The sequence below is a fragment of the Bison bison genome, unplaced genomic scaffold, assembly GCF_000754665.1.
Source record: "Bison bison bison isolate TAMUID 2011002044 unplaced genomic scaffold, Bison_UMD1.0 scf7180017862268, whole genome shotgun sequence".
Taxonomy (NCBI): Eukaryota; Metazoa; Chordata; class Mammalia; order Artiodactyla; family Bovidae; genus Bison; species Bison bison.
In genome coordinates, this window is record NW_011492840.1 from 13,328 (window position 1) to 24,392 (window position 11,065).

The 11,065-nt window shown below is 40.9% G+C and overlaps 1 protein-coding gene across 1 annotated transcript; it reads right to left on the minus strand.

The window, feature by feature from the left end:
* Positions 1-1,123: 1,123 nt before the first annotated feature.
* On the minus strand, positions 1,124-1,899 carry LOC104983332 (histone H2B 1/2-like). The gene has a single exon (XM_010832767.1). It carries the CDS (start codon positions 1,834-1,836, stop codon positions 1,345-1,347), a length of 492 nt encoding a protein of 163 aa, XP_010831069.1. The 5' UTR covers positions 1,837-1,899; the 3' UTR covers positions 1,124-1,344.
* Positions 1,900-11,065: the final 9,166 nt, after the last annotated feature.

Genomic DNA, 11,065 nt, shown 5'->3' on the forward strand with positions numbered 1-11,065 from the left:
GAGATTCAGCAATATACCTATAGGGAAAAAAATGTCAATGCACCAAGAAGAAAACACAATGGACATTAAATTCAGTAAGTATTTTCTTAAGCATTAGCAGTCAAATACTTGAGGTAGAAGAAGGAGTCATCCTATTTCTCTTAATTGCTGAACATCCTCCTCTTTTACTGATGCAAAGAGCTAGAGACATGTCCCACAACAAGAAATGGATGCATCTGTATGTGCTAAGCCTCTTGAGTCATGTCGGACTCTTTGCGACCCCATGGACTGTAGCCCACTAGGGTCCTCTGTTCATGGGGCTTATCCATGCAAGAATACTGGAGTGGGTTTCCATGCCCTCCTCCGGGGAACCTTCTCCACCTAGGGATCAAACCCGGGGCTCCTGTGTCTCCTGCACTGCAGGTAGGTTTTTTTCACCACTGATGCCAACTGCGAAGCCCCAAGAAATGGATGCCGGCATGCTAGGTCGTTGGAGTCCTTTCTGACTCTTTCAGACCCTATGGATTGTAGCCCACCAGGCTCCTCTGTCCGTGGGATTTTCCAGGCAAGAATACTGGAGTGGGTTGCCATGCCCTCTTCCAGGGGATCTTTCTGACCCAGGGATCGAACCTGCCATTCCTGCAACTCCTGCATTGTAGGCAGATTCTTTACCACTGAGCCGCCTGGGAAGCACACACTGCTCTTTATTGATTGCAAATCCAATGGACGGAGGAGCCTGGGCTGCGGTCCATGGGATCCCTAAGAGTTGGACACGACTGAGCGACTTCACTTTCACTTTTCACTTTCATGCACTGGAGAAGGAAACGGCAACCCACTCCAGTGTTCTTGCCTGGAGAATCCCAGGGATGGGGGAGCCTGGTGGGCTGCCGTCTGTGGGGTCGCACAGAGTTGGACACGACTGAAGCATCTTAGCAGCAGTAGCAGCAGCAGCATACCCCATATAAAAATCCCTGGATGATACCTAAATATAGGTGGGAGAATGAAAATGAAAAAGGCCAATGAAACTTTTAGGGATAGAATTTTGACCATAAAGATCCTTTAAATCGCTGACTGAGAAACCACGAATAGAAATAACCATTTAGAAAAGTGACGAGTTGCAATACGTTAAGAAAATAGTACACGGTTTTCCATCGAACAAATGGCACAACCAACTGTTATTGAAGCAAACTTGATGAGGTTTTTAACGTTTTCTTTTGGATGGAAATGTTTTAAAGATGGAAAGTAGGGCATACGTAAAGAACCCAGAGTGGATGGACGTGGCTCTTTATCACTACAGGTCTTTTCCCTTCGAGTGGTTCTGATAAGAGTCTTTGGTTTGCGATGCTGCGGTGGTCATGAGGCAGTTCATCTGCGGGTGTTGTATCTGATGACCGACTTGGTGGCCTCGGACACTGCGTGCTTGCCGATCTCCCCAGGCAAGAGAAGACGCACGGCTCTCTGGATCTCTCCACTCGTGATGGTGCAGTGCTTGCTGGAGTGGGCCAGGCTCCCGGCCTCTTCGGCGATCTGCTCAAACATATGCTTCAGGAACGAATCCATGACGTTCATGGCCTCGTGAGAGAGACTCAGGCCTGTGTGCACTTGCTTCAGCACCCTGCGGAAATAGGTGGCGAAGCTTGCAAAGTTGTCCTGATGGCAGCGGCGGCGGTGGCGGCGGCCCTTAGCTGTCTTCCGTTTCGCCTTCTTTGGCTTAGCATCATAGGGCTCCGGTTCGGAGGGCTCCGATTCTGAGGTCTCTGTTTCAGAGGGCTCCGTTTCAGAGGGCTCTGTTTTGGAGGTTCCGGCTTCATTGGTGCCAGGGTCTTCCTCAGAGTTGTCAGAGGATGGTTGAGCCATGTCGAAGCCACCAGTCCCCACTACTCAGAGGAAAGGACATGCGGGGGTTGAAGGCAGTTTGCGGAGTTTATAAGCCCTGCTCTCTCTGAAGTCACAAACACTGTCCATATCTGATTGGATAAAATGCAAGACAGGAGGCCTGTTACTATGGCAGCCCATGTCACGTGACACTGGATGCTCCACCCCCAACTGCCACCGCCCCTCCCCCAAGTTTAACCACACAGTCAGTCAAACTCAGTGGTATCTTTAAACTTTGCGTGACTTCCACCAGAAAAATCTTTGAACACTGCCCCATGAAGGAGACAGTCATCTATTCACCTCAGCTGATTTATGTCTACTATTGATGCATGAGAAGTTTCAAAGATGTCACCAAAGCCATCTAAGTTGAAAAATGTAATAATCAGTTAGAGCTTCCTGAAAGAGTCTGACTGACCTCCATAACTCAAACTCTTTCAGACATCAGAGTGACTCAGGTCACTTGGTAGACATTTTACTCCAACACAGAATCTTTTCCTTCTGATTGACCTATAGTCCCATGAGCAGAAACTCCTGACTTCCTCAGCAGAGTGCTCCTGAAAATCATAGCAATTACTTGACCAGCTATTATCTCCAAAACTTATCAAAGCCAATGATCACTATGAAGAGAATGACAAAATCCCATTTGCCAAATACAGAACACAAACGGAAATAGGAATACTTGCTAAGAATATTTAACATTTTGCAAATTTTAAATTGTTTTCTTAAACATTATTTAGGTCCCCCAAATACCACGCAATCTGGAATTGATTAATGATTTATAGTGGTTATTTCTCAAAAAATGATCACTCTTATTGCTGAAAAACCACCAGAGTGAGAGAAAAAGAATAAAAAGAGAGAGAGATAAAACAGCTAGGAATAAACGTACCTAAGGTGGTGAAAGACCTGTACTTAGAAAGAATAAGACCCTGATCAAAGAAATTGAAGCTAATACAAACAGAGGGAAAGGCCTACCTTGTTTATGGATTGGAAGAATTGATATTCTTTAAAAAACCATGCTATCAAAGGCAATCCACATATTCAATGCAATTCCGATGAAAATACCAGGGCATTTTCCACAGAACTAAAACAAACAAATTTAAATTTTGTATGGAAAGATGAAAGACCCTGAAATGCCAAAACAATCTTAAGGAAGAAGGCCAGAACTAGAGGAATCAGGTTCCCTGATTTCAGACTATAACAGAAAACTACAGTAATCCAATCAGTGTAATACTGGCACAAAAATAGACACATGGATCCGTAGAACAGGAGAGCCCAGAAGTAAACCTATGGGCTTGTGGTCAATTCAGTTCAGTTCAGTCTCTCAGTCATGTGTGACCCCATGGACTACAGCATGCCAGGCTTGCCTGTCCATCACCAACTCTCAGAACTTACTCAAACTCATGTCCATCAAGTCGGTGATGCCATCCAACCATTTCATCCTCTGTCGTCCCTTTCTCTCCTGCCTTCAATCTTTCCCAGCACCAGGGTCTTTCCCAAGGAGTCAGTTCTTCACATCATGTCAAAAGTATTGGAGTTTCAGCTTCAGCATCAGTCCTTCCAATGAATATTCAGGACTGATTTCCTTTAGGATTGACTGGTTGGATATCCTTGCAGTCCATGATCAATTAATCTACAATTTAAAAAGGCAAGAATGTACAAATGGAGAGAAAACAGTCTCTTCAATAAGTGGTGCTTGGATAACTGGATAACTACATTCAATAAAGTAAAATTAGAACATTCTCTAGCAGCATATACAAAAATAAACTTAAAATTGACTAAAGACCTAAATATAATACATATATTGTATTTTAAGAATCCATTAGATATTTTAATGAGCTGTTTCTTTCACATTTGTAAATTCAGAAATTAAATGAACACATCAGTTATACGAAAAAAAAAAAAAAAAACCACTGAAAATAACCACAATTGCGTTTTGAGGGGATAACTGAGACCTCAAAAGTCTCTGATACACAGGAAATCTAGGATGGAGTTGGGAAAAACAGAGTTTGATGTTGAAGATTGGAAGGAGGAGGAACACTAGTAATTATTCACTTCAGTTGATGATTGAGGAAATAAGAGAGCCCAGTGAGCAATCACCTTGCAATGTTGTGGTTCACTGTAAAAGCGAAATAACGGAAATGGCTTCATGGCTTAAATAACAATTGCCGGTCTCAACTCACAAATGACGGTGTTGATAGGATAGGCATACTCCATTCAGAAACCTTCTCAACAGTAACACTGTTTATGGATTCACATAAAAAAAGGACTCTGACACAGCATAGAAGTTACATGCAACAGAAAATTCAGGAAAAAAAAAAACCCATTTCACACTTCCTAGAATCACAAGTTTCTACCCTAACTCGTTCAGATGATCTAATGTCATTCTTTTTCAGCCCTCATTCTTTTGTTTTTGAAGTGGAAAACCTTCATGATTTGCAAGTTAACGTTATAGGGATGGTGAGAGCATTCATCCAGTCAGAGAAGCTAAAAAGTTCATGTTGACTCCATGTCACCCAAGGAGGGACTCAAACTGGTAGCCACAGTCACTGAACCACTCTACAGTGAGGTTTTCCTGACTGAACCAATAACTGTCTTCCTGGGGTGTTCAGGTCTGGTGACAGCAGGCAACAAGTTTGATTATTTATCTACTTTGACAGTAGGGTAACAAGCACGATTATCTACTTTATAGTTGGTCTTATAAAACTAATCAAGGTCATTTATATATAAGTATTAGGAAATGGCCTGGTAGTAAAGAATCCACCACAATGCAGGAGACCTAGGTTTAATCCCTGGGTCTGGAAGATTCCCTGGAGTAGGAAATGGAAACCCGCTCCGGTATTCTTGACTGGAAAATTCCATGGACAGAGGAGCCTGGTAGGCTACAATCCATGGAGTCACAAAGAGTCGAACGTGACTGAGCGATTAACACTTTCAACTCTTTCTCAAGTATTCTAGAGCTCCTGTACAAAATGCTAGTGATTAGGTCACTAAAACAACATTCATTTACTGTCTCATACTTGTGGAGGTTCTAAGTCCAAATCAAGGTTTCATCTGAGTTGATCTTATGCAAGGTGTGAAGCCTCTCCTTGGCCTGCAGATAACCGAAATCCCCCTATACCTGTCCACATTTTCTTTCCTATGTGTATGTGTCTTATGTCTGATTTTCCCTTATTATATGGATATAACTCATTTAGATTAAGACCTACTCTAATGAACATATTTGAACTTGTTTACTTGGTAAATACTCATCTCCAAATATGATCACATACCAATATGAGTGTTTATGGCATAGATACATTAATCTTAGAGGCACAAATTCAACCCATAGGAGATATGTATTTTGAACTAAACATGGGAGTATTTCCTGCCTCTTCCATCTTATTAAGAGAACACTGGTGACCACTTATGAGAAACAAGGTGGCCCCACCACAGTCATTTTCACAATTCTGTGAATGTTTAGTAATTTCATTTTAGTATTTTATTTCTTTTTCTCTCTGTGAGCGAGAAGATAGTGTGTCATTTTCAATTGTTACAAAGGATTCTGTACACCTACCGTTGTAATTATTTCCTATTGGGTAGGATATAAGAGGAGAAGGCAATGGCACCCCACTCCAGTACTCTTGCCTGGGAAATCTCATGGACGGAGGAGCTGGTAGGCTGCAGTCCATGGGTCGCGAAGAGTCGGACACGACTGAGCGGCTTCACTTTCACTTTTCACTTTCATGCACTGGAGAAGGAAATGGCAACCCGCTCCAGGATTCTTGCCTGGAGAATCCCAGGGACAGAGGAGCCTAGTGGGCTGCCGTCTGTGGGGTGGCACAGAGTCGGACACGCCTGACGCGACTTAGCCGCAGCAGTAGCAGGATATAAGAACCTGTAAATACACCACTCTCAGCCAAACATTGACATGAAATTCTGATACTCCACGAAATCCAACTTTTCCTGAGCCCTTCAGGAGAAGGACAGGGCTGTACATGACAGAAAAAACAAAAAGCTTTCTTTAAACTGGCAGAACCTCATGAGATAAAGAAAAAGAATTTAGGTCCTGTGGCAAGATACTAGAGAGAGCCTCCCTGAGTAGTACAGGTATGAAGTGGACAGTGCCTTTTCAAGAATGGGCAATGAAGGTCTGTATCTTTTGGTCCAATATAGAAGAACTCTGATGGGCTGTTATACCTCCAGGGCTCTCTTTGGTCACTGCAGTAAATATTTAGGAAATGTGAGTCCAATTATCAAGAATATTATTTAGCATTTTGTGGAAAAGTAGAGAAATCTTAGGAGAGAACTTTTAAAAAAGAATATGATTCCCAAGGAGACCAGGAAATTCTTCCACCAAAGCAATGGCAAGAAAATATCTCTAGGTGGGACCTTGAGATGATTGTAGACAACCTGAATGTAATTTTGGAAATGAAAAGCTCATTTCAGAGCCATTGCATTTTTGAAAAGAGAACTGTGGACCCATGGGAAAAAGACATTATTTCACAGAATCATTTCATTTCTATTGTGCTCATTGTTGCTGCTTTCAATATCCCAGTGTTTACCCATATGACATACAAATGTTTTTCCACTCAGTTCTTATACACTGTTATTATGTGAGAATTCCTGTCAGCAAACCTAACCCACTAGCATATTTTTATTGGTCTAGGTGTGTTTCACATTTAGTGAATCCAGTAATCAAATACAGGCATTAGGAAACCGGTTTTACAACTGCATCATGTAGTCCATGAAGACAGAAGTGCATGGGTGATTGGCACTTGACACCTAGGAAGGAGGGAGAGAAATGGGGTTCAATGCTGAAGACCAAGAGGGGAAATGAGCATATATGATTGCTCACTTCACAGGGTGATTGAAGAAAACAGGCACCTAAAGAATAATCATGACCTAGTGGTGCTGGCTACTGCAAGCACAAATTAGGACAAGGGTTTTACTACTTAAATAACAAACTATAAGTTTCAACCCTAAGGAAAGAGTTCAAATGTTTTTCCACATAATCTGTATGATAGAATTTATTGTAAAACATAAACGAGAGCTGAAACTTGTTCAGTTCAAAATATTGCAGAAATAACTGCAGTATTCCTCTATACAGAGGCATTGTGAAATTCATCAATCTTTGAGAAGTGAAGATAAGCAGAAGTCATATAGCGTGGTGAGCCTGATGCTCGAGCAGGTATTTTGTCATGCACCTGAGGGAAGTTTGTTTTAAGTAGGAGTAACATGCAAGGTTACTGTACTTGTGGAAGTAAATCGACTGGCTTATGTAATATATCCGTGTAATATAACTGTCTGAAAACTCGAGTCCTTTACCATAGTCTGGTAGGTGACGAGCATTACCCAGAGCCACATAGCTACTGAATTAGAACTGACACCAGGATCCAGGTAATTTCCTGAATCTCACTTCAGTGTCTGATCCATTATTATGCATGGTTTTGCCTTTGAGTGATTCTATCAGAGGATTACAGAAACCATGCTTCTCTTGATGAGCCTGCTTGGTAGGAAATATCTCGATATAAAAGAATAACCTCCAATGATCTCAAATCTCCCTGTGGAAAATAATTCAAGTGAAAAACATATAATAAAGTGTTTCCCTTAACCAAACTCCAACATCATGCAAGGGCAGCTTTTTATGCTTTTCCCTCTCCCTAATTTTTTTCCTCAAAACTGCCCAATTTATGGCTCTGTGGATATGCACTTTTCACAATTGAGAAGGCGGATTACAAATAAATATCAGATGTTAGAGGACCCAAAAAGAAGAGGGCCATGAGGTATATGAGAAAACTCTGTGTTCCTAAATCAGAAAAACTAGTTATTCAGGCCAGGTCTGTCTGAGTTCCTTTCACCAAGAAATCTGTACTTACATTCTCCTTGCTGTCTACCTGCGTGTTTCTTTGTCTACATAAATGGCCCTACAAGTGGGAGAGGATGTCTATAATGGTTAGAAATTTCAGTTCACTTTAGTGTGAAAGCTGTGGCATGCAGTGTAAGATTCCACTAAATAGTAGGTGTCCCTCTCCTAGTAGTAAGTAAAGTAAACCAATCCAAAGAAATCACCACAGTATAGTGAACAGAACACTTATGTCTATAACCTTACCCTGTGTATGACACCCAAAAATATCTCAAGAAGCTTGACTTTGATTTCAGTGGCTATTAGATTCAGGAATATTGCTCGTCCCTGAGTACTCCTTCCAATAAGAAGTCTTGTCTGTTTCCCCGTCCTCTTGAGCTGATGAAGCCTTTGATTATTTTGAGCAATGAGTAAAAATGGTGGAAATTGTATTAGGCAACTTACCAGCCTAAGGTTTAAGAAGGAATGTCCTTCTGCCTTGCTGTTTGAGGACATAGAGCTACCATGGAAAGGGTTAGTCTGTCCTGCTAGACCTCCCCACAAGAAAAGAGGCCCCTTTCAGCACCAGGTGTGTGTGTGAAGGTTGCCTGGAACTTTGCAGTGCAGCTTAGGTATCAGGTGCTTATCACTGAGTGGTCTTAGGATGGTTCATATTTTTAACAGATATTTACTTTTAACATTTGGAAATTGTGTTAAAAAAATTTAAAATCTTCCCATTATAAATTGTAATATACCAAGTTATGTTAAACAGGATTTTAAATACTCAGATGTGCTTGAAAAGTGGCTCAAATCAATAGACAGCCGACACACACACATAATTCTAAATGATTAATTGACTATACCCATAGTGGAAAAACTGGACTTTCTTTCTCATAAGAAAGGAAGGACCAAAGAAAATTCTAATTTTTGTCCTTAGCTATGGGTGAGGAATAAAATGTTGCTAAAGAATTTGTAACCAAAAGAGTGCCCTGAGGTAGCTTTGGTATTCTCAGTAATACTATCAGCATGGCCCAAGTAATCTCTGTTTGCACATGTATGGCAAATGCCAATCTAATTGTGTCTAGAGGAGCTTAACCCTAATTGAGGCTTCTACAAGTATTCCTACAATTAAAGCCCCGCGGTCGCAAAGAGTCGGACAGGACTCAGCGACTGCACTGAACTGAACTGAAACAAATACAACTTCCCCCTCCAAAATGACAGCATCAGTATAAACAATAAACCAAGACGGAAACCTGTAAAGACTAATAATCAGATATGAAGTATAAGAAATATACCTAACATATTTAAATAGATGATAAGATACATAAAACATGAGTAATAAATAGCTAATTATCAGAAAGCAAATAAGCTTTCTAGTACTGAACATCATAACAGAAGAGTAAAGAAATTTTAAACAGCTGAGAGAGAAATGGAGAGAGAATATATGATCTAGAAGACAGATGAAAGAAATACTACAAAATACTTCATAATGAGAAAAAAAGAATTAAATGGAGGTCAAGAAACCTAAGAAATGGACTAAGAAAATACGTCTCCTCGGCCTACCAGAAGTGACAAACATTTCTTAGGAGTTCCTTTACCATAGTTGTTTTATCAAAAGTTTTCACTTTTCATCTCCTTTCATCCTTTCACTTTCAAAGGATTTGTGAACAAAATGAGCCACTCATTATATACAAATAAACAATACAAGTACTTATTAGAGAATTATCTAACTTACTTGCGATATACTAACATTAAAAAAGAGAGAGAAATAGAGCAGAGGATATATCGCCAAACTGGATTTTGCACAACAGTCAGACTTAAACAACTCTGGGAAGCCATGTGACACAGCACATCTGGAGCCCCAATCGGGAAAAGGTCCCAGGTAGCCCGTCCACTCCATGGATGAGACTTCAAAGAATGCAATTCTGGGTTCCCTGCTTATAATCCCAGGCCACAAACTGACTATCATCTTCAATCTGTAAGCAAAACTGCAGCTGTGGTATGATGTTAATTTTTTCCAATACCGTTTGCTTTGTTCTGCAAAGTTCGGAAAGTTGCTATATCCTGGAATGGTTGGCCAGACCTCCTCCAGGTACTTAACAAATTCCAAGGTCCACTTCCTATCTATCAATTGTGTTTCTCTTCCACACTCACAGCAGATGTGGCTGACACCCACAGCAGTAGTCAGGGCAGTGTCCAGGTTTGTCAGAAGCAAAGTCAGAGGCCTGTTCTGCTGTGTCTCTGAAGCCTAAACAAGAGTATTTACTTAATTTCCCTAATAATAGTGTTTATTGGTGTAAATATCATGATTTTTCACATTGTCTCCAATGTCTTTTTCTCTGAATTAAGTTGTAAGGATGATAAGGTGTTTAGTGTGCAGGACATTTATGCACTCTCAATGCCCAAGGAAAGGATGGGAAGAAGACCACTGTGGGCAGAGGAAGACATGCATATCTAATGCAGACTCTACAAAATTATTTTCTGACCCCGTGCTGAATTCTGAAGGTAAAATGAGCCATTAAAGTCACTTCACACTGGCCCAACATAGTCAGATCTTTATAACGCCTCCTTGATCAGTCCTTGGAAGTGGGCCAACTCTACAAGTACAAGGCATTGGACAAAGCAACTCTGTGCGGCTGAGGTACACCTGCAGTGGCTCATGACTAAGGACTGGCAGTAGGTCTGTCCTTGTCGTGGTGTTCTGAGTGGTCCATCTTCGAGTCTATCAGAGCCTTATCGTGATACTTGGGCTACGAATGCAACATTACGTGGGTGGCTCTCACTACTTGCTTTCGGCTACCATTTGTTTATGAAAGGAGATTTGCTGTCACAGTCTTTGGCATGGCTCTGTAGACAATGTGGCTTTTTGTTTGCTATTATAATCTATATGCTAACTTTGTAGCTTTACTATGATGTGTCCAGGTGTGCTTCCTGAATCTATGGAAACATAGCCTCCCTAAATTCTGGAAAAGCATCAACTCTTTCTCTGTGAATATTATTATTCTAAAACTTAGTCAGGTTACCACTTCTGGCATGCCTACCAGATTCACTTAATTGCTCCTTAGTCCATTTCTTAATCTCTTGGCATCTCTTTAATCTTTTACTTCATTTACCTTTCTATGAGGTATTCTATATAATTTCTTTCATCTATTTCCTAACACAACGGTTCACCATCCAGCGGTGTATCATCTGCTGTTTAAAATTTCTTGGAAGAAATGTATAAGAGTACAATAATGTTAGGGAAATTTAACATCCCACTTACAGCAATAGACAGATAATTTAGATAGAAGGAGACCACAGTGGCCTTCAATGTCATGTTATTCCAGTTGGATGTAATAAACACAGCATTCCATCCAAAAGCAGCAGAGCACACATTCTTTATAAGTGCAC

Bases quoted from the DNA above. Each gene is read 5' to 3' on its own strand.
- LOC104983332 (XM_010832767.1), bottom strand. From the start codon at position 1,836: ATGGCTCAACCATCCTCTGACAACTCTGAGGAAGACCCTGGCACCAAT.